At 31.3% G+C, this 24,065-nt stretch overlaps 2 protein-coding genes across 2 annotated transcripts; both read right to left on the bottom strand.

Moving 5' to 3' along the window:
• Window positions 1–2,957: 2,957 nt before the first annotated feature.
• LOC105198545 lies at window positions 2,958–4,136 on the bottom strand. The gene is made up of 2 exons (XM_026141372.2): window positions 3,803–4,136; window positions 2,958–3,708 (listed from the first exon to the last, which is right to left on the bottom strand). Exons 1-2 carry the CDS (start codon window positions 3,930–3,932, stop codon window positions 3,533–3,535), a joined length of 306 nt encoding a protein of 101 aa, XP_025997157.2. The 5' UTR covers window positions 3,933–4,136; the 3' UTR covers window positions 2,958–3,532.
• Window positions 4,137–18,465: 14,329 nt separating this feature from the next.
• Window positions 18,466–21,511, bottom strand: LOC120357197. Its single transcript, XM_039447103.1, has 2 exons — window positions 21,006–21,511; window positions 18,466–20,155 (listed from the first exon to the last, which is right to left on the bottom strand). Exons 1-2 carry the CDS (start codon window positions 21,083–21,085, stop codon window positions 19,840–19,842), a joined length of 396 nt encoding a protein of 131 aa, XP_039303037.1. The 5' UTR covers window positions 21,086–21,511; the 3' UTR covers window positions 18,466–19,839.
• Between the last annotated feature and the right edge of the window lie 2,554 nt (window positions 21,512–24,065).

Here is a 24,065-nt window from a genome sequence, read left to right as displayed (position 1 = left end):
ATTCCAATATGTATTCAAAAATTATGAGAAAGGTTTTCACCAGAGTTATTTCTGAAGTACTTTAACTTTAAAGCAACTTTTAATTTTGTTAGTGTTATACTTCAAAAATATTTATTATATCAAAAGACCACGATTTAAAAAGATTTCAAACATTTCCACTTGCTTTCAGAAATATTTCTGCAAGCTTTCAAGTTACAGAATTATGTGTTTATCCTCTTGTTTTTTTCAATAAAATGTATTCTATTTCAGAGAAGTACAGTGTACAGAATTTTACATAACAATGCAACTCAAGGCCATGTACTTCCAGAGCCACATCTTGGTCGATCGTTGTGTACCAATAAAGAACAAAATGAACAAATTGTTAATACTATTAAACAAGACGGCTTACAATCGTCACAAGTAAGTGAGAAATGAATAAAAGAAATTTAAGAATTATGGTAAAAATTTTTTTCTGAATTTCTCATACAATTTTGCAAAAGTTCTAATTTTCTGTATAATTGTATAACTTTCTCAGATTTATTAAATTGAAACACTTTTCACAAATAATCAGAAAGTCTACATCTTTTCTAAATATTTCTCGTATATATTACTATTATTTATTTTATTTTAATCCATTTATCTTTTTTGTCAATTAAATTACCTTAAATCAGTTTACATAAACAAAGTCTTTCAATTGAAATTACATTCACACTTAAAGTTGAATCTAACGATGAAAATTGAAACTTGACTTTACCTTTGGACTTAATCGGTAACATTATCCTACTCCAAATTATGATCTAATTTCTACTTAGATTTAGGTTGTAATTAAATCATGATCAGAATCAAAATTTAATCAAAACTAAAATCAAAATCAAAAACAACATTAAACTTAAAACTTAAAACTTAAAATTGCCTTCACCGTTGAAATTGGCCCTACAGTTTTTATTGTTGATAACAAAAAAGACATTAAGCGACCAACATAAAAAACAACGGATGGCTTTTGCTAGGGAACATTTAAAATGGAACGATAAGTGGATGTTAATGATTTTTTCTGATGAAAAAGTCTTCAGTACGGATGAGAGTGAAAGAGTGACGTTGTGGAGAACGAGGAACAAAGTATGCTGAGAAAAATATCCGTTTCCGACAACAAAGTGGGCGCATTACATTAGGTTTTTGGGGATGTATGTCTTCACATGGTCCTGGACCATTAGTGCGCACTACGCCACATATGAACAGTGAAGAGTACATCCGCATATTATCTGATGTAATGCTGCCATACGTTGACGAAACATTTCCTGGCGTACCCGTTAATTTCGTTCAAGATAATTCAGGAGTGCATCGATCGAGAGTTGTTCAGGATTGGCTGGCTGCACAACCCAACCTTAGGACGTTGAATTGGCCGCCAAATCCCCTGATATGAATGTTATTGAAAATCTTTGGGGCATTATGGTTCAAGAATGGAACCCTCAAGTTCGGCGTACATGCGAGGCACTTGCGCAACATGTTTTTGATCAATGGGAGGGTCTCCGCCCAAGACCCGAATGTTTCCAAAATTTATTAGCATCTTATGCCCCGGAGGTTAAATGCAGTGCTTGAAAACAATGGAAGTGTTACAAGATATTAGGTGTAACACGTTCCCAACATATATATAATGAATGTATTATATAATAGTTACATTGATGAGTGGAAAATTACAAGTAACATTTGTATTGCATGTAACTTGTGTTTGCTGAGTTAATTTTGGTTAATGTTTGGATTGCTTGAGTGAGTTATTGAATGATTGTATTTTGAACAACTCTTGAAATGAATAAAGCTCAGTGAGTGAAGAGAATAAATGTAGTTTGAATCTGGCACGAAAGAGTTGACAAAGCAAAAGCCATCTGTTGTAGATCTCTAGTAAATGAAAATAAAAATGAATAAAAAAATTGTGATCTATTTTAATTCATTTGAATACATTTTGGATTAAAAGACAGCAATTAAGTCATTTCAATCCTCTATTATAGACTAAATGGATTGGATGATCTGCGAAAAAACTATGTTATGTATTCCAATGAAACTTATTACAATTAAATACAACTACTTGAGTTAAAATTGAAAGATTTTTCAATGGAAATACAAAGATAGTACGCTTTGATTATTTAAAAGATGTTTTGGAAAAATGCATTTAGGTTGAATTAAATTACACAATTTTAAGATATTATTTATTTAAGGAAATACCATTGGGTTGGAATAAAATTTTTCAATGAGAATTAAAGATGCTATCACTTGAATTTTTAAAATACGAAGATTTTTCAATTGACAATACAGAGATAGTACCACGTGGGTTTTTTATAAAAATTGAAGATACTACTAGTTGGGTTAGAATAGGAATGTTTTCCAAAGAAAATACAATACTACCAATTTAATTTTGTAGAAAAAGTATATTCTTTTTATAATAGGCGCACTTTATAATATTTATCGCTGTTCGAGCGTGCTGAATAAAAATTATTTATCTCTATCAAATCGACTGCTTCTTGGTAAATAAGAAATAAAAAAAACTTAATTAAATTAGGTTTTATTATGTTTTTTTTCCTTTACCAATTTTATTATATATTATTTATTCAATTTATTATAATACATTACATTTATAATTTATATTAAATATTTTATTTGCATCTATTATTAAATTTTCATAGAATTTTTTGTGTAGGTTTTCATAAATAAAAATAGTTAAAAATTAAGTTATAAGTTAATTCAAAAAATATTTATTTTATATTAGAAATACATAAGTTTTTAAAGTTAAATCACTCAAAACAATTATAATATAGATCATTAAACAAATTAACTTAATATTTTTATTTGTAAAAGAAGTTTGTATGAAATAATAAAAAAACATTGTTTTTACGTGGGATGAATTTTTTTATTATAATTCTCTTCTTTTACAATTTAAATTACATTTAATGAAAGTATGCATTATTCAAACAACGACAGTTGTTTACGAAGTAACATACAATTAAGAGGAATAACAATTAGCAATATAGATAAAATTGAAAGAGCGAAACTACGATTTTCCCACCCGTGAGTCTATTGACATCGATGTATTATCAACATGACACAGCTTTGATCAGCAAAATAAACGTGATTGCGAGTGTCATGCGGAAATCCAAGTATGACGAATAAAGTTACTTCATTTAAACATTAGAATTATAATAAATTTCTGTATATTACACTGAGTTTTTCAACAGTTAAAGCAACTAAATATAATAGTAAAGTGCCTTTGATTTTTGCACAGTTAATCAAACACCATCGTCGTGTCGATATTCGACCTTTCTGTCTTGTTTCAAGGCATCTCTACCAGTTCTAGACTTCCATCCTCTTTCAAGGTTATCCGTTTTCTACATTCGCTCTTCATTTCCATTTTCTGCTCAGGATCAGAGTCCATCTTCCTCAAGTTTTCAATATCAGCCGTGTCAATCGGTTGCAGAACATACATTTGTTTTTGGGACAACGTAAAAAAATCTTTCGTAAGAAAAAATTCCTTTTTAAGACAGATTTACAGTAATGTATTAACTAATCAGTAAATAATACCTACTCGCTGGTAATATATCGGAAGCATATAGATGATTACAATTTGATAAATCCAACAAAGTGGTGGTGGGGTGGATTGAGTAATAGGGAAAACTGACTGAATCGGCTCCAAAAGTGTTACCTCCATCGCTTTATCATCCTTGATAACAATGTCAGAATTATCTGTAACGTATCAACAGTGTCACTAATTATAAAAATTGTAACAGATAGCAAAAATGCATCTGAACAATTTCTCTTGGATTTAGCGCTACTCAATCTGTTTCATTCTCCTTGTTCTCCAAGTCATTCACTTTGTTGTAACTGTCTCTTTCACTTTCCTGCTGACTCTCGAAGATGTGCTCGTCAGCTGCCCTTTCCTCGTTATGATCTTTCATGCGATGCATCATGAAGGAATCATGATGTGTAGTGTATTTACACTTGTTGCACTGCAGCCAGATCTGAGATTTCGTCAGTACCTTCTTGCCCAGTAAATTCAAGTCGCAGGTCTCAAACTTTTTAACCTCATGTCAAATTACTTAACCTTATGTCAAATGCGGTCGTAAGCGGCCGGGATCGATCGTAAGCCTGACGTTACGTTAATCATGAACTGCGAGTATAGTAAATTATTCTTAACCGAGCGAAAAACGGATTAAAGGGTTGTCCGCTCCACCGAAATCGCCGTGACGGAATGGTCAGTTGCGTTAAGTGACAACTACTATCACTCAGGTTAGATGAAGGTGCATGACATGATTGATTGAATATAGCTAATATAATATAGCTAATATAATATAATATAGCGAACGCCTCTTTGTGTCGAAAATATGTACTGGACAAGAAAATCTTTGTGACGATGACGTTTCTTAAATGTAAAAATCGAGATTTGAACTTTGCGTCGCGATATCTCGGCTTGTCGGACACGGAGAGAAAAAGTAAAAACACTTTAATTATACAAGTCGAGGCCAAGCTATCGTTTGAGACTATTCAGAACTTGATCGGTTCAGCCGTTACTGAAATCTGATAATCTCGCATGCTTGGAACTGGCTGACTCGCGTAAAAGAGGGTCGGTCTGCGACTCGCTTTTTCTACATAGGTGCGAGTCGCGACCGCGCCTCTAGAAATTCAAAATGGAGGATTTAATATGTCGATGTTAAAATTTTAAAAATATAAGAACATAGGAAATATTTCTTTTTAAGGTCGGTCTGCGACTCGCTTTTTCTACATAGGCGCGAGTCGCGACCGCGCCTCTAGAAATTCAAAATGGAGGATTTAATATGTCGATGTTAAAATTTTAAAAATATAAGAACATAGGAAATATTTCTTTTTAATTAAGAAAATGATGTTAAAATAGATATATTTACTTGAACATAAAAAAATGTTTTTATGTAAGACAACTTGTACACTGAATACGCATACGAATAAAAATTCGTATACAATATTATTTTTTAAAATTCAAACAAGATTTAATTTTTATCATCTATTAATTTGTCAATTATTAATCGTATACCGATATCAAAAATTCCTTTAAGGGGTAACACCACCGTACACACAAAAAAATACATACTACGTTGAAATGAATATTACTTTTCTCAAGTATTTCATAAGTTTGTATATCCGCAAATCTATCATAAGTTCATCATAAGTATTATATTTATTCAAAACATGTTCTGAATTCTAGTTAGTTTAACACTTCAATCAAAAATATTCAATTAAATAAAAAAATTGATTTACTTATTATGTAGAGTCGAGAGAAGAAAACTATGTTTTAATAAAGATATTCCTCTTTTTTGAAGAAAAACTATACCTTTTTTAAATCAAGTATTATATTTACTTGTGTAGAGAATAATTATTTACCTTCAAAAAGAAAATGTGTTTTCAGTGTTAAAGTATTAATTTTTTAGAATAAGTAATTCATTAATTTGAAGCAAGAATGTTATTCTTGTTTTGAATATAAGTCATTCTTTATTTAATTAAAATAAATACTAATATTGCAACACACACAGACTGTTCTATCTCATACCGAAGCATTCGAAGCACTCGAAATAGGATTTCATTGGGTTTAAGGTACAAAAGAATGTAATTCTGCACAATTATTTACATTAAAACATTTATGTAAATTAATAACAAAAATGATATAAAATCCACATTCTATTAACTATTTTTAGCTGATTTTTATGTGACAAATACTCTAATCCTTTGAATATCCGTGATTCCATTAAAATCTCACAACTTCCAACATGCGAACTAAGTGTTATAAACTTGACAAATCATTACACTTTGTAAAAATTAAGGAACAAAGAAATATCGTATGGAGAGTTAATACCACATGCTTGAGTATTTTACCAGTGTCTCGTAAAAGAAAAATAATCATCGGTTGAATAATTTGTAATTACTTAGATTAAATCGTGTTTACACAACTTTCTAACAAAAAATTTGTTCGTAACTTTATAGATAAATTCTTAACAAATTAATAATTTTGTCGCAATAGTTTACAATTGAATTTGCAATAAATTGTGAATAAATCACATAATATTAATATATTTTCCATGCGTGAAAAATTTGTGGTTCACGAAAATTAAAATTAAATAAGAAAAATGCTTATTTTCCTTTCTTAATACATACATCAAGTTAAAATTTATACTGTGCAAATAATCGATAGTCTAAAGCAGCACACGATTGATTCAACAAAACGAGTGACCATATGCTACATCTAAATTGTTTCGCGAAGAAGACGTTTTGTAAACAAGAACAGAAAATAGGAGCATCTGATACCATTGGATTATAATTATTCTGCGTCTTCTTTAAAACGAGACACATATCAAATACATATAACATGTAGAGAGATCGTAATGATAGACTTAATTGCATACAGAAACAATAAGAGACCCAGATTTAATTACATTAATGGTTTTGCTAAAAAGTATCTAAAAATTTATCTAAGATACAAATTTTTTCTCTCTGAAAATGAGTGTTATACTGCTATTAAAATAATTATATAAAATCGTCAACTCGGTTACCATAATAAAGTATAATAAAATATCAAAATTTTGACACCGTTTTTCTTGAGACTTGCAATTATCAATTTTATCAAACATTTAATCAAAATCAGATTAGATTTTCATTAAACTAAAATTTTCGACCACCAGATAACTGACGAAAATAACAGCACCACAAATTTCGACATAAAACAAAAAGCCAGAATGATAGAGAAAGAGAAAGATTCACGCCAAAAACGGCGACAGTTGCCCTCGCGTCACGACTCTTATGCCCTAGTGGCTGAATTTTAAACGGGAGTAACTATTCAAGACCACGGCCATCTACCGGCGCGCGTGGTAAATAGCGCAGCAAGTCGCCGCTCTCGCACGCGCTTTCCCCACACCTCGCTGCTTCCGCGAGCGCCGAGAAACTCACGCGCACAGATTCTTTCTATATTTCAGAGAAAAACTAATTTTTCGACATGTAATAGGAACAATAAAATTATGAGTTTCGACTTGTAAACTTATTAAGCGTGCACTCCGCTACCGCACTGTGCTCGCAGAATCAAAATAGCGTTAAAATTGGAGTCATTAAAAAACCTAGAAGAACTTAAAATAAACTATTTTTTAACCCGTTGAATTAATAATAAATATTAGACGCAACGTTAACATCACAAGTATGCTAAGTTCCATAAAATCGCATCAATTTTTCTCACTGGCCACTCACTTAAATAATCTGAATTCTGTGATAATCTTGCGCGAGCACAGGAAAAAAAAGATTGATTAGAATGACCCCAAATTTTATTACGACATATAATCTTTTTGTTGTCACTTTTTTCTTCCCTCACAAAAAAAGCACTTTATTGAACAATGCGAAAGATGAACACGAGCATCGCCTTGCTCTTCTACCCTTCGAATTTGATAACTATTGTCCCTATCATCGTCAGTTGCGTTAAAGTAGAAAAATACGTATTCTTGTTTGACGGAAAAATATCAAGGAAGAATAGATTGTACCAGATAGAGAGAGAGAGAGAGAGAGAGAGAGAGAGAGAGAGAGAGAGAGAGAGAGAGATAAAGAGATAGGCGCGATTAAAGTTTGACGCCCGATTGAGCGGCTGTTATTCAGCTTGACAAATTGAAAACTTTTTCATCAGAAACATTTTGCGTGCACATACCACAATCTCATTATGCACGTAAAATTAAGATAGCTTAAAAATTGAAATCGTTAAAAATATTTAAAGATTCGAAAGAAATAATAATAAATTCTTCATAGTAGCAATATTAAACCTTCAGTTTTTTTATAATGTAATAATTCTACGTGCAAGCCATTACGCGTCATACGTATCAAATTCAAAATTCTGCTAAAATTATATTTTATATGAACGTTTGAAATGCGAAGAATAAATTCTAAGCAACGTACGCCTTATCCCTGCACTGCACAGTGGGATAAAATGCAAATCCACCTGGACAAAACTAAAAAAATAAATATTTTTAAGTAAATCAAACAATATTGTAAATTATTATTTATACTTGTATCATGCAGATTCTATCATAAAAAAGCCAGTAAAATATTTTGTTGTTGTTATAATGACGCGTCGCGACGCTCATAATAACAGTTTTTCAGAGTAATTAGTTATGAACAAATCATACTCTGTGTTTTCACATAATTATAAAAATATATTGTGATAATACTTTTCTAATATTTTTGTATTTATTTGAAAGGCTGAATTACATTCTTTCAACTTATATTACAGGTTTGATTTTAATTCTCGAACATTTAATAAAAAAGAATTATTAATTTTTATTACGTAATTATACTATATGTTATTGAGTCGAAAAAGCTTCATGCAGCTCCATCCAAAAAAATCGAACCACAATTATATTCTTTGCAGTATATATTTTAAGCATTGCAAAAATGATGTGCTACTTTTTGCAACTTTTGCAAATATTTTAGGTTTTAAACTAACCTAATAATTAGGGAGATCTCTATGGTCAGTGACAAATATAATATAATATATTAATATAATATTGAAATTAAATTATATAATTACAACTTCTTTAGATTTAAACATTTGTTTGTTAAGCAATGGCATTTTCTGCATTTAAAAATCAAGATTTATACAATTTTTTAAGAAATCATTCTTTATCTTTTGTTTTTAATAATTAAACTCGCAGAATCCTATGAAGAAAAACAAGAATAACAATAATTGTCTATTTTTAAAATAATTTCTTAAAATAAATTTATTTTTATTTTTATAAAATAACTTGGTTTTATTAAATAATTTGGTGTTATTTTTATAAAATAATAAACTATAGTCAATCCTAGTTGTGTAACTTTTTTAAGTCTCAAAAAAACCCTATTTTTTAAATTTAAATTTAAATTAGAAATCAGTGATCACAAAAATCCTTATTAAAACAATTCTGCTACTATCTTTCAAAAATTGAAGTTTTGTTCAGCTAGATTTTCATTTTATCCCACTGTGCGCCGCGCTGCTCCGACACTTACAAACTCATACGCTTCGATTCCTTATATCTTTTCAATACGATTAAAAATAGCGGCAGTAATTAAATTATAGGTTTTAACTTGCAATTTTGTTGTGCATACTCTCCGCTACCACACGATGCACGCCGGATCAAAATAACTTAAAAATTAGAGCTATTAAAAATATTACAAAATCCCAACATAAGAAAAATTAAAACATATAAAAATAATAATAAAATAATGAATCTTTGACCGGGAATCTATAGTGGGCACGTGCCACCATGTGCCATACTGCACACGCGGAAGCAACATAACGTAAAAATTAATCTTGCTAAAAATATTTAAATATTTCAAAACTCATAAAAATATGTTACGTCTGGTGCCCAAAATTTTTCCTTAACTTTACGCACCATCCGCTTGCATTCGTTAACGTAAATTTTAATGTGATTAAACCTACTAGAAAAAAATTACAGAAACAAATTTTGACATATAAAGATAATGTAAAATAAATAACAACTTCAAATCTAAAATTATAATAACAACGCATAACCGCCCAAATTTTGTAGCACTTTTCGCTAAAAATAATAATAAAATAATAAACCTGAGATCACTATTTAAAGTATAAATTTGTTTAAATTGGAAGTAATGCGCAGAGTGCGATTCACAACGCTCGCGCGTGGTCTCCCCGTGCCTCGCGGCTTTCGTCTACGTCACCAAGCTTGCGCGGTCCGATCTCAACTATTTTCTCAAACGCAAGAGAAATTAATTTTGCCCAGAAGCAACTATAAATTCGTAATTTTCAACCTAGTAACTTGTTGTGTGTACCTTTGGCTATTTCATTGCGTTTATCGCATTTAAATATCTTAAAACCTCCAACAAGTAAAAATCAAAGATCAACGCGTCACGCAGCGCTCGATCGCGCGACTGCCCCGCACCTCTCAACCCCCGCGAGCGTCGGCAAGCACGCGCCGAGTCTTAAGATTTATTCAAGCACAAAGAAAAATAGTTTGCTCATAGTAGGAATAACAAAATTGAAAACTTCCACTTGCACTTTTGTAGAGCGCCTACTCCACTATTCTACTGTGCACGCGGAATTAAAAAAACGAGAAAACTGAGAGCGTTAGAGACGTGCAAAGTATAAAAATCAGTTTCACCCAGAAGCAATATTAAAATTTAAACTTTTCGGTGACGTAATGATTCGGAAAAATCGTCACTACCATCCTGTCAAATCAAAATTAAGACAACTCAAGAATTGTAACCTACATAAATATTTAAAGGATCTCGGAATAATTTTCGCACCGGTGCGCGCGCTTCTCGCGACTCTCGTATGATAATTCCGTCTATTTTCACGGAACAATTAAAAATAGTAGCATTAATAAATTTATGGATCTCAATCTAAAAATCTATTACACTCACTCTCAGCTTGCGCTCTGTTCGCACTATGTTAAAATCCCATAAAAATTAGAACCGCTAAGATCTTCTAAAGATTTAAGATCGATAAAAAAATAGTTCGCATTAAAAAATTCTAACTCTTTCGCTATATAACTCAGAAAAATCAGCACTACAGTTCTGCGCACTCAATTTAAAAATCCCTTGGAAATTATATTTTATATTGAATTTTAAAGTATCGAAATTAATTCTTGGTCTCATACGCAATTTCCCCTTAACTCGCGAGTCGCGCGGCACGCGGAAGGCACGTGATCGTTAAAGGGCTTACCTATATTGGAAATCTAACAGAAATCGGGAACCTCTCCTCCCTGGTACCCCTTGTCTACAATCAGATGGAACAAATACGACGCGATATCGGAAATCAGATCACTTATATCAAGCCAGCGATCGGTGAGTGCGCAACCCAAGGCAGTTTCCCAAACTGTAGATCGCTAACAAGATAAGAGGTGGGTCAATAATTAATAAATAACTCATGAAGGATTTCCGAGATGCCTCTTGTCTCCACCCTTCCGCAAAACCCCTTTCAATACCGATGTCGTATACACCGGTTGTGCGCTGAATGAACCGCCGTTCAAACAGCGCCTCCTTAAGCCCTGTTCAAGGCAGAAAAAAAATTCCATCCTAAAAAATGAGACACAAATGCGCGCTCCTGAGCCTTCGCTCAAATAGCGCCTCTGCAGCCTCAATCTTATAACCTCGCATTCCTCTCAAAATACTAACTCCTTTAAAATAGAGGCAGGGGTAGAGCATCTCTGGTCTTCGATGGAAACTTCTACATAAAAAGTTCTTGCCTTATAGTTCCGTTTTTTTCTCCTTTTCTTAATATTGTTTAACACTATTTTTGTTTTTCTAGAAAAAAATTCAAATTGCGTCTGATACCTATAATTTATTACGAGCGCTCTTACACTCGCACGCACACATTCTCTCTCTCTTTTCTTTTCCTTCTTTCGCGATTACCCCGAATTCCTTTTTGTGACGCGTACGTTAGTGCTAAGGCAAAAATTATATTTCAGAACCAACATAGATTTATAATAAAGAGTAGAAAATTAAAATAAGTTTTAGCACTTTCTCTTTTACACCTCTTGTACCACTCACCCTCTTCTACGAAAAAATGCTACTTTAAAATCAGACAATCATCAAAGAAAAAAACATCCTTTATAAAATAATTATCATGAAAACGGGCATATCACCCATAATCATAACGACTGGTGACAGCGGCCGACATTAACACCATTACGACGCCAATTCACGAACCGGCGGACGTAACAGTAAACAAGGGGGTCGTCGATTGCGTATTCCAAAACCTAGTGAAAATGGTAAAGTGAGCTCACACTCGGTTGGCTACATTTCACCATAGTGGAAATGCGGCATTTCTCACGTGACATTGCTCGGCAAGTATTTTGATGTCGATCAATCAAACTGTGTCGAATTTGGTCGAGTTTGCGGAGTCTTGTATCGTTTCAGAATGGAGTACCTTTTACTTTTTATCGAGCAAGAGGAAAATACGAATTAGAAAAAGAAATTTAAATTTATTAAGGAGACTGAGAGATCCATTCAATATTCTAGATAATACATTGTAAAATTGTATAAAGTATATAAATCAATTAATAATTATATAAGTATATAAATAATAAATAACAATAAATAAATAATAAGATGTAAATAATATAAGTATATATTGTAAATAAATTATGCAATATTTACGCATCGTTTTTTTTTAATTGGTATCTTATTCAGAATACGCGTCGTCAATCGTCAACAGGAGGGACTTTGAGATTATTGGAGATTATTTAACTCAGAGGCGACACACCGTTTTTTAAAGGTTATGTGAAGTATTCTACCATTGCTCGCACTCGCAGTTGTGATTTTCACGAACGTGAGCATAGGGATATCGCATTTTCACTATGCTCATAGCCAATCGCGCGTTATCTCATATTTTATCTCATATTTTTTCATATGAGATAAAAATACGAGAAGTGAAAAAAGTCGACAAAGATACACAATCGACCCCAAGAACAGAAAATAGGAGCATCTGATATCATTGGGTTATAATTATTCTGCGTCTTCTTTAAAACTCACGAGACATATCAAATACATATAACATGTAGAAAGCTCGTAATCGTAATGATAGATTTAATTGCATAAAAAGAAAGAAACAATAGGAGATACAAATTTAATTACATAAACGGTTTTGCTAAAGTAACTAAAAATTTAACTAAGATACAAATTTTTTCTCTCTGAAAATGAGTGTTACACTGCTATTAAAATAATTATACAAAATCTTCAACTCGGTTACCATAATAAAGTATGAAAAAATATCAAAATTTTTACACCGTTTTCCTTCTATCTTGCAATTGTCAATTTTGTCAAACATTTACTCTTCTCACAATCAGATTAGATTTATATTAAAGTAAAATTTTCGACTATCACGTAAATGATAAAAAGAGGAGCCCTCCACAATGTTCGACAGAAAAATAAATAACCAAGACGAAATGGGAAGATTCACGCCGCGAAGATTCACGCCGCTAACGGCCACAATAGCACTCGCGTCGCGACTCTTATGCCCTAGTAGCTGAATTTTAAACGGGAGTAACTATTCAAGACCGCAGCCATCTACCGGCGCGAGCGATAATTAGCGCAGCAGGTCGCCGCTCTCGCGCGCGCTTTCCCCACACCTCACGGCTTCCGCGAGCGCAAAGAAAATCACGCGCACAGATTCCTTCTATATTTCAGAGACATATAAAACTAATTTTTTGACATGTAATAGCAACAATAAAATTATGAGTTTTGACTTGTAAACTTATTAAACGTGCACTCCGCTTCCGCACTGTGCTCGCAGAATCAGAATAGCGTTAAAATTGGAGCCATTAAAAATCATAGAAGAACTTAAAATAAACTATTTTTCGACCTGATGAATTAACAATAAATATTAAACGCAGCGTTAACGTCACAAGTATGCTAAGTTCCATGAAATCGCGTCAATTTTTCTCATTGGCCACTCACTTAAATAATCTGAATTCTGTGATAATCTCGCGCGAGGACAGGAAATAAGAGACTGATTAGGATGACCCCAAATTTTATTACGACATATAGTCTTTTTGTAGTCACTTTTTTCTACCCTCACAAAAAAAGAAGCATTTTATTGAACAATGGGAAAGATGAACTCGAGCATCGCCTTGCTCTTCTACCCTTCGAATTTGATACCTCTTGTCACTGTCGTCGTCAGTCGCGTAGTAGAAAATTAAAGTAGAAAAATACGTATTCTGGTTTGGCGAAAAATTATCAGGAAAGAATGGATTGTACCAGGAAGAGAGAGAGAGAGAAAAAGAGAGAGAGAGAGAGAGAGAGATTGGCGCGATCAAAGTTTGACGACCGATTGAGCGGCTGTTATTCAGCTTAACAAATTGAAAACTTTTTCATCAGAAACATTTTGCGTGCACATACCACAATTGCATTGTGCACGTAAAACTAAGATAGCTTGAAAATTGAAGGCGCTAAAAATATTTAAACATTCGAAAAAAATAAAAATAAATTCTACATAGTAGCAATACTAAACCTTCAGTTTTTTTATAGTGTAATAATTCTACATAGCCATTATCGCGTCATACGTATCAAATTAAAAATTCTGCTAAAATTATATTTTATATGGACGTTTGAAGTGCGAAGAATAAATTCTAAGCAACGTACGCCTTATCCCTGCGCCGCGCAGTGGGATAAAATGCAAATCCACCTGGACAAAACTAAAAAAATAAATATTTTTAAGTATATCAAACAATATTGTAAATTATTAATTATACTTGTATCATGCAGATTCTATCATAAAAAAGCCAGTAAAATATTTTGTTGTTATAATGACGCGTCGCGACGCTCATAATAACAGTTTTTCAGAGTAATTAGTTATGAACAAATCATATTCTGTGTTTTCACATAATTATAAAAATATATTGTGGTGATACTTTTCTAATATTTTTGTATTGATTTGAAAGGCTGAATTACATTCTTTCAACTTATATTATAGGTTTGATTTTAATTCTTATATATTCAAAAAAATTTAATTAAAAATAACTATTACTTTTTATTACGTAATTATACTAAATATTATTGAGTCGAAAAAGCTTCATCCAGCTTCATTCAAAAAAATCAAACCATAATTAGATTCTTTGTAGTATATATTTTAAGCAAAAATGATGTACTACTCTTTGCAAACATTTTATGTTTTAAACTAACTTAACTAACTTAATAACTAGGGAGATATCTATGGTCAGAAGCAAATATAATATAATATATTAATATAATATTGAAATTAAATTATATAATTATAACTTCTTTAGATTTAAAAATTTGTTTGTTAAGCAATGGCATTTCCTGCATTTAAAAATCAAGATTTATACGATTTTTTAAGAAATCATTCTTTATCTTTTAAGAAATCATTCTTTATCTTTTGCTTTTAATAGTTAAACCCGCAGAAACCTATGAAGAAAAACAAGAATAACAATAATTGTCTGTTTTAATAATTGTCTATTTTTAAAATAAATTGTTTGTTTTTATTAAATAATTTGATGTTATTTTTATAAAATGATTTTTATAAAATAATAAATTATAGTCAATCTTCCTGGTAGAAATTAAACTAACCGGTCTGATTTAAAAGATAGTGAATAAATAGTCTAAGCTAGATAGAATTTTAATGTCAGATGGATATAACAACTAGCTAAAAATTTATAATATGTTATTAGTGATGTAGCTGTTGTCTAATCATCATATATCAGATATGATGATAGATGTCGCTGCATTGTTATGCAAATCTAATAAAGCTATCATCTCGCCACTAGCATATTTAAATTAATTAGCAAATAAGAATTGAGGTTATATTACTTGAAAAATATCTGTCTAGTGACTATCTAATAGTAATATAATTGATGTAAGTTATATTCTTTTTTAAATAATACTAGCTAGCTGCTATCTAGCTAGTATGTGACCAATTTTAATTATAGGTAAAAATTATATAAATATATTATAAGTTTACAAATCATCTCATAATTATTGTACATACAATATGAAAAAAAGAATTTACGTAAAATATTTTATTTACTGTTGTAATCATTATATAGCTTATTTTCTCTATATACATATCTCATAAAACATTGTGAATTTTAAAGTCACATAACCTTACTTTCTCTGTCATTTCTCTGTACATTGGTTATTGTGTATAACGATCTATTTGGTTATAAAACACTAATAAAAGATGAATAGGCGAGAAAAGATACGTGAGCGTGTTCGAAAACATCGATTTATTCGTTCTAAATTAGCGAACATTACACGTCATGATTCTTCACGTAAGTACAATATTGTTTGAATGTAATCATTGCATTAAATCAAATTTTACAAAATTAATTAAAAAAATTTTTTTTTATTATTTTCCTTTTTTATTTCCTTTTATATTACAATTTACATAAAATATTTGTCTTAAATGTTTTATTTATATATATATATATATATATATATATATATATATATATATATATGTATATTACAACTTATGGTAAATTAACTTTCAATGGAATACACATAAATCATTCTAAATAAAAATGATCAAAACATTTTCCTTGTCTATTATATTTATATTAAATTATTGTTACACAGATGAAGATGGTGGAACAAATTGCCCATATGAGCTCGAAAATACTCAAACATTCAATATTATATATTGAATAGTTTCGCAACAATCTTTTTCCTGTTGCAAGCTAATCAAATTAAAGCCCCCCTTTCTTTCTTTGTTAGAGCGTATCCTTCTCAAAACTTCGCTTAATATAATAATAATAATGTTTAATTTCCATATGCTCATATATGATATTATATAAAGCAGTGCACATAATACGTATGTGTATTATTCAGTAAGACAAACTAATAGGGTATATTAAAACCTAAAGAAACTACTATAGAGGAAAACTATCAAAAATACAAGATTTAAACATAAAATTTTTCTAATTGTGTAAAGTTTAGCTTGTTACTAGATTAACTCGATTAATTGTTAGATAATAATGATTTAAGATTTAGGTTATAATTAATTTAACGCTACAAATGCTTCAAACTGTTTGAAAAATTTATCCTAATAAATGAATCGAATAAACAATTCGAAATATTAATAAGCGCTAACAAATCAAATCTTTAAGTAAATCATTTGAGTCATGGTAAAATAAAATATTAATATTAAAATAATGAATATTAAATTTTAGATTCTAATTATTTTGTATCTTTCGTAAAACTTATTTTGATTTATTAAAAATACCATAATTGCGACAGTTATAATATATGTAGATAATAAAAGACATGTATGCTAATAAATCAAAGTGGCGCAGTGAATAGAGTACAAGGCTGATGATCCTGAGGTCCCCGGTTCAAAACCTACCAGTAGTAAGACAGGTTGCAAAAAGGTAAATAAATAATATAATAAAAATTTAATAAGTAAAGATTAATTAGCAAAAATATGTCCTAAAATTAATAAAATGTGCTAAAATAAAAAAGAAACAGGAAAACAATTTATTTTATGTTATTTTTTTGTATCTAGTGGCCACTAGATAGGTATTAGGAAGAATTTCTTATAAAGTTACTAAACAGCTTACATGTAACTATTTTTTTTATCCAGTCACTAGCTAATTTATTACATCTAGCTACTAGACGAAGCAAGCGATACATTACTGGATCATCATTATCTAAAACAACTAGACAGTGATGATGTATGACACAACTTTATTAGCTCATGACTAGCAAGTCATTCGATTCAATTTCTACCAAGGTAGTTGTGTAACTTTTTTAAGTTTCAAAGAAACCTCATTTTTAAAATTTAAATTAGAAATCAGTGATCACAAAAATCCTTATTAAAACAATTCTGCTACTATCTTTCAAAAATTGGAGTTTTGCCCAACTAGATTTTCATTTTATCCCACTGTGCGTCGCGCTGCTCCCGTAAGCACTTACAAACTCATACGCTTCGATTCCTCGTATCTTTTCAGTACAATCAAAAATAGTAGCAGCAATTAAATTATAGATTTCGACTTGCAATTTTGTTGTGCATGATCTCCGCTACCACACGATGCACGCCGGATCAAAATAACTTAAAAATTAGAGCTATTAAAAATATTACAAAATCCCAGAATAAGAAAAATTAAAACATACGTTATAGAAATAATAATAAAATAATGAATCTTTGACCGGAAATCTATAGTGGGCACGTGCCATCACAATACTGCACACGCGGAAGTAACATAACGTAAAAATTAATGTTGCTAAAAGTATTTAAATATTTCAGAACATGTAAAAATAAAAAACACACGGAAGCAACATTAAAATTATAACTTTTTTGCAATACGATAATTCTACATCCCTGGCGAAAATCGCTAGTGAGATATGGTGTTTATATCTGTTTAGGAAGAGTTTTATCGATAGTTACATTATTTATGAAAAATTTTATTGATGTTTATAGAGTTTTATTGATGTTTGGAAGCACGTTATAAACACCGAGTGATAATAGTATTTTACAAACACTTACAAAACTCTGGTAAAAATGTTTGAAACTATGTTATTAAACATTACTTAAACACTTCATAACAAATATTTTGAAAACTCTCACACAACACTAATTTCAGTGTCCGTCAAAACTCTTGCTAAACAGTTGAAACAGATTACAGTTTACAAACATTTCAACAACAGTAAAAAAACACATAATAATTGCAATCGTAAAATACTGCTCAAATTATCTGCACAATATTTCGAGAACACCACGCAATATTTCTTGAACATTTATCAAATATAATCATGAACATCTTATAAACAATTCAATAAATGTTTTAAAACTAAAATAAAACGTCTATTCAAAACTTAAACGAACTTCTTATAAACTATCAATAAACATATTATTTTCGCTAAAAAATAATGAAAAAGAGGACCTTTGATTATTTCACTTATATTTAACATTTTTTTTAAATTATTAAATTATTTTACATACATATCATAAAAAATATAAAAAAATAAAAAAATAACTGCATGAGAATCTTTTATTGTATTAATATACATTAATAAGTTTATACAGATTTTGTGTGTGTGCGCGCACGCGCGTATATGTATACATTTTTAAAAGCAATATTTATTATGTCTTTCGTAAGTTTACCAACTGAACATAGTTTATAACATAAATCTAATATTTTTATTGTTACTTGCATCACTGCCATAGAGGAAGCAAGTCGGACGCAATTTTTAATAAAAGCAAAAGAGTAAAAAAACAGATTAAGCATTACAGTGGGATTTTCTAGTCTCCGTAACAGCCAAATGGCATTTCACATATATAGTTGGTACGCGGTACACTTATAAAAATGCATGGACTTATTATCTGATTTACGTCAATACATTTTAAACGACCATAGCTATCTATTTTTTGGATATGAAAATTTCTTACATTTTCATTTCTAATAACAGATTCATTGTTAAACTGCTGTACAATTAGTTTAACACTGAATGAAGCTCTCAAGATTAATCTAATCATAACTATTTCTCCAGAGCTGATTAATATGTATGAGTCATTGTTAAGTTTATTGTTACAATATCTATTACATGTCTTATTAACACATATCTTATTTGTTTATAAATCATTTTTTGATAAGCTAAACAACTTTCAGTTAATATATCAACGTAAGCAAGTAAATGCTCTTCCTCAACTGATAGTGAACATTTTTCACCTTTTCCTAAAAGTATAATTTCCTGTCCACAACGCATAAAGTAAATAAAGTTTTTTTTTTAAATTTTCTCAGAAAATTCAATAGTCTGTTGTGACAAAACGAGTTTTGAACACAAATAAGGTATTGAAGTATAAATCAGAAACTGCCGCGCAATTTGAAAAACAACATTTGATATAATTGCATAAGGTAGCGATTTTGACCTTCGTATAAGAAGGAATTATGAGTCCATAATGGGCCCCAATTGAGAACACCTTTGGAAATATGTAATAAAAGGTGAATGTTGTACACCATGTTCTCCTCATGGAAATACTTTTGAAATAAATACGTATAAGACAGGAAAAGTTTATGTGCTTGAAACACTTCTTCACGTGTCACTGATATTTTAGCAAAATATTAGTTGCTGCAGATAACATTGTAAAATGATTTATGTATTTTTTCTTAGCCGAATTTTTATGACAGGTGGATTGATGCATTGACACAGTTATATTATCTGCAACTATTGTTGATGACAAACTCAGACTTATCTATTACTAGACATGTAAAATTTATCTATACACGTAACAAACATATAAATCATTACTTCAATTGATCATCATGTTTTATACTGCTGAGTTTTATTGAATAATTTAGAAAAACTAAACAAAGCCTTGCAATTGTTTTGCATGCGTATAAGAAATATAATTTATGAAAAATATGGATTCAATTTTTCGAATGTTTCTTGCACATCGGCTACAAATTCGGAATTGGAAAGTAGCAAGCGCGTACAGAGAACGAGAAAAAAACAATAGCAGATCGTAAAAAAGCGATCCAAAAAAGATTTAAGGACATGTTGGGTCTTAAAATTGACTTTCCGATACAAGGATTCGGTAATACTAATGACGGCAACACCGCTCGGCGCTTTTTTGAAGATGAATCGTTGTCTGCTCAAATTCTTGGAGTGGACGACACGTTGATGAGGCAATGTCACGTTATCTTGCAAGTGATAACGAGTGATTTCCCTGTGAACGTGGAAAAGTTTAAGGAGTATTATTTAGGAATCGCGAAAAAATTTGTAGAACTTTATCCGTGGTACTACATGCCCACGGCTATACACAAAATATTGATTCACAGACATCAAATTATAGAATGGGCTCTATTGCTAATAGGGCAACTATCTGAAGATGCGCAAAAATCCCGGAACAAAGACATTAAAAACTTTCGGGAAGGTTTCTCCCGGAAATGTTCCAGGAAAAAGAATTATTTTACATAATAAATATAAAGAAAAATATATACATACAATATACGTATATTTTGCTTTATGTAAAATAATGGCTCTATTATAAAAGTGCAACGTAAGTTAAACTTGCAATTAGCGTCGAAAATTTTATAAATATTTATTAAATATGTAATTTATAAATTATAAAATATATACAACTTACATACACATATACGTATATACAGGTTACATTTAGAATTTTTATTTAGAATTTGTTATCAAAAATATCAATGATCTCGATCATTTTCTATGTCTATCTTCATCATTTACCCAGTGTTAGACAAAAACAGATACAATATGCATATATACATACATACATACATGCATATATATATATATATATATATATATATATATATATATATATATATATATATATATATATATATAATAGACATGAATGTTGCCAGCCACACTAAGCCGACACGCGAATTACACTCGTGTCAGGGGAGTGGTACATACAACGATAGAAAGAGAAACTAACATGTGTGAAACAAAGAAGGTAGATCTAGCATACCAACTGGCTAACACTAAATAATCTTATTTTTTATAGTTGGCTCTCTGGTCAACTGTAGCGCTTAAGGTGCAGTTACTTGCAAGTGTCGTGCGTCGAGCGTCGAGTTGCGCAGTGGTTATTGTGCAGCTTGGCGCAGCTTCTTGATGCAGAAACCATAGGCGCCTTTACATGGGAGCGTCGAGCATCATGGTACAGTCTCAAGGAGTCGGCGTACAGCGTATCAGCGTATGACGTAAAGGTCGTAAAAGAACTAGGCTAATCACACACTTTACGCTCGTTTTCGTTACGCCAGCACAAACATCGATTGTCCCATGGAGCGTATTTGCGCGGCGTAAAGATTAATAAGCCAATCAAATGTTAATTTACAATACTCATTTTTGAAATAGATATTAAAGGGATCTTGTAATTGGTTTATTGATCATTACGCCGACGTAAATACGCTCCATGGGACAGTCGATTAAATTTTCAGCGTAATGTTTTGACACATACATTCACATATATAAAATCGAAACAAATGTCCATAATTTTGTTAATAAAATGTCTGAATTTGCATTAATCAATTTAATAAAACTTTTAAAAGTTTACAAATGTTCAGATAGTAATTTAAGCAAAGAAGATATTCGTCGAAAATTAATTCAAGTATACATAATATACGAATTAATGAGAGTCGAAGAAAAGAAAAGAGTGTTTAAAATTAAACACAATGCTCGAAGATTTTGGGTTAGACCAATTTTTAATATTGAAAGACGATTAGCACAAGGGGTTAGCCACAATCTAGTACAAAAAATGATGTACAAAGGTAAAGAAAAATTTTTTAAATTTCGATTAACACCAGAAACATTCAAAAAATTATTGTATATTGTTTTACCACATATACAGAAACGATTTGTTATTTGTGAGCCAATTTTTGCTCGCACTCGTTTTTAAATTTGTGATATTTACCTTCAGATAGTAGTATGACTAACAGAGATAGTTTGGTTTCCATATCATACGCATTTCATGTAGGACACAATAATTATAGTTTCCATTTAAATTTTAATAAAAAAAAATTAGTGAATGAGACTTGGTAAAGATTCCAAATACGACTCTTCGCATCAATGGCATCAACGTCTCCGCACGAAGTCTATGTGTACGAGGTGTGTTCAAAAAATACCGAAAATTTTCGTTTTTTGAAAAAAATATTTATTTATTCGTCCACATTAATGTTGTCGCCTTCAAAATAGTCACCATTAGATATTATGCACTTATGCCAGCGCTTCTTCCAATCCCCGAAACACTTCTCAAACTCGATCTTTGGGATAGCCTTTAGCTCTTTCAGCGATGCGCTTTTAATGTCATCCATGCTTGTAAAACGACGGCCCTTTAAGGTTCTCTTTATTTTTGGAAATAGGAAAAAGTCACACGGAGCCATGTCTGGCGAATATGGAGGCTGGGGCATCATTAAAGTATTGTTTTTGGTCAAAAATTCACGAACAAGCAATGAAGTGTGAGCAGGTGCATTATCGTGGTGCAAAAGCCATGAATTGTTTTTCCATAAATTCGGGCGTTTTTTTCGGATCGCTTCACGTAAACGGCGTTGAACTTGTAGGTAGTACTCCTTATTGATCGTTTGACCTCGTGGCAAGAATTCATGATGCACTATGCCATTAAAATCGAAGAACACAGGGAGCATAACCTTCACGTTCGACCGCACTTGTCGAGCCTTTTTCGGTCTTGGCGAGCCAGAATGTCTCCACTGGGACGATTGAGCCTTAGTTTCGACGTCATATCCGTAAACCCATGTTAACATTTCACTTTGTTACACTTTATGTTATTTTTTACGCAAAATTTGATACAAATTCTTTGATCCATTTTTTTTCAGAAACGAAAATCGCCGAGCTCATAAAAACACGTGTAACCTTAGCGGCTGCCACAGACAAAGTAAACAATGAATACAGCTCAACATTTCAGCATACTTCAGGGGCATGTATATCAACATAAACAAAAAAAAAATTTGACTGTCGAACTCTCCAAACCCGCGAAATTTAAAAATTCCCGTTACTTTTTGAACACACCTCGTATGTGTTGCGTACGCTGGAATGCTGCAAAAATCAGCGTGGCTTTCTTGCTAGTGACAAAAACAAGCGTAAAGTCTGTGATTGGCCTAGTTCCTTTACGCCATACGCGGATACGCCGTACGCCGACTCCATAGGACTGCACCATCAAGCGTCAGGACAATTTATTGGTCTAGTTTTTACCGATACGCTTAATTCGGTTCCACTTCGATGCAGGTCAAGTTTAGTTTTCTGTTTCTACTGGAAGTGGAGTAGAAATGAAGACGATTGATATTTCAGGAGGGCCAATTTAACTTAATAGAATATATATATATATATTAAAATAGAATAAAATTATTTTATATAATTTTATCTGAACCTATAGACTTTTATTAAATTCCTATGATGAATTATATGCGATTTCTAACCTCTTTGGACTTTTTTACAGCAGCCAGCACCCGCAAACATAGAATGAGATAAATACAGGTTGGCACTACTCAGTTTTAACTAGTTGCAACCGTTTCCACCGGGTTCAATTCGCTGCCACTCCACTAGAACTTGTAGATCAAAGTGGGAATGAACTAAACTTAATTCAACATGTTTCCATCGACTACAATTTGGTTCTATACCGGATTGAATGCGGATTAATGCCTCGGTAGAAACTAGACCATTGAGGCAATGTTCCAATATTTATTGCTAATACTGAAAATTTATAGTTAATGTTGCATATATAGAATTTAGAATATACATTTTATAAAGTTTCAGGTATTATATGTCAAAAAATGTTTATACATCAAACATAACCTCTCTTATTTACAACGTAACTTCACTTATTTGCCCTTCTAGCATCAAAAAGCTGGAATCTGCAAGTTCAGATTCCAGCATCAAGAAGTTACGCAATAATCTTCTGCGCAATTCGATGCTTGACGCTCGACGCACGACGCTTGCATGTAACTGCACCTTTACAGAGCAAAAGTGGGCGTGGTTTAGCCGAAATGCACACACCTTGTAATCTTTCCACCATAAGCTTGTTTTCTATTTCTGCACTAGATTGCACTGGAACGTTCCTTCTTCCGTTTGTTTTCTGTTCCTGAACTCCCTGA

The sequence above is a fragment of the Solenopsis invicta genome, chromosome 3 (genome assembly GCF_016802725.1).
Source record: "Solenopsis invicta isolate M01_SB chromosome 3, UNIL_Sinv_3.0, whole genome shotgun sequence".
In the NCBI taxonomy this organism is placed as follows: Eukaryota; Metazoa; Arthropoda; class Insecta; order Hymenoptera; family Formicidae; genus Solenopsis; species Solenopsis invicta.
Note: the sequence above shows the minus strand (reverse complement) of the source record. Positions and strands in the feature narration are given on the sequence as shown.

Excerpts from the sequence above, each read along its gene's own strand:
- LOC105198545 (XM_026141372.2), bottom strand. The coding sequence starts at position 3,932 with ATGATGCATCGCATGAAAGATCATAACGAGGAAAGGGCAGCTGACGAG. Across the intron at positions 3,709-3,802 it reads GAACAAGGAGAATGAAACAG|ATAATTCTGACATTGTTATC; the intron begins ATTGAGTAGCGC and ends GATACGTTACAG.
- LOC120357197 (XM_039447103.1), bottom strand. The coding sequence starts at position 21,085 with ATGGTTTCTGCATCAAGAAGCTGCGCCAAGCTGCACAATAACCACTGC. Across the intron at positions 20,156-21,005 it reads TCGACGCACGACACTTGCAA|GGAAATCACTCGTTATCACT; the intron begins GTAACTGCACCT and ends CCACGTTCACAG.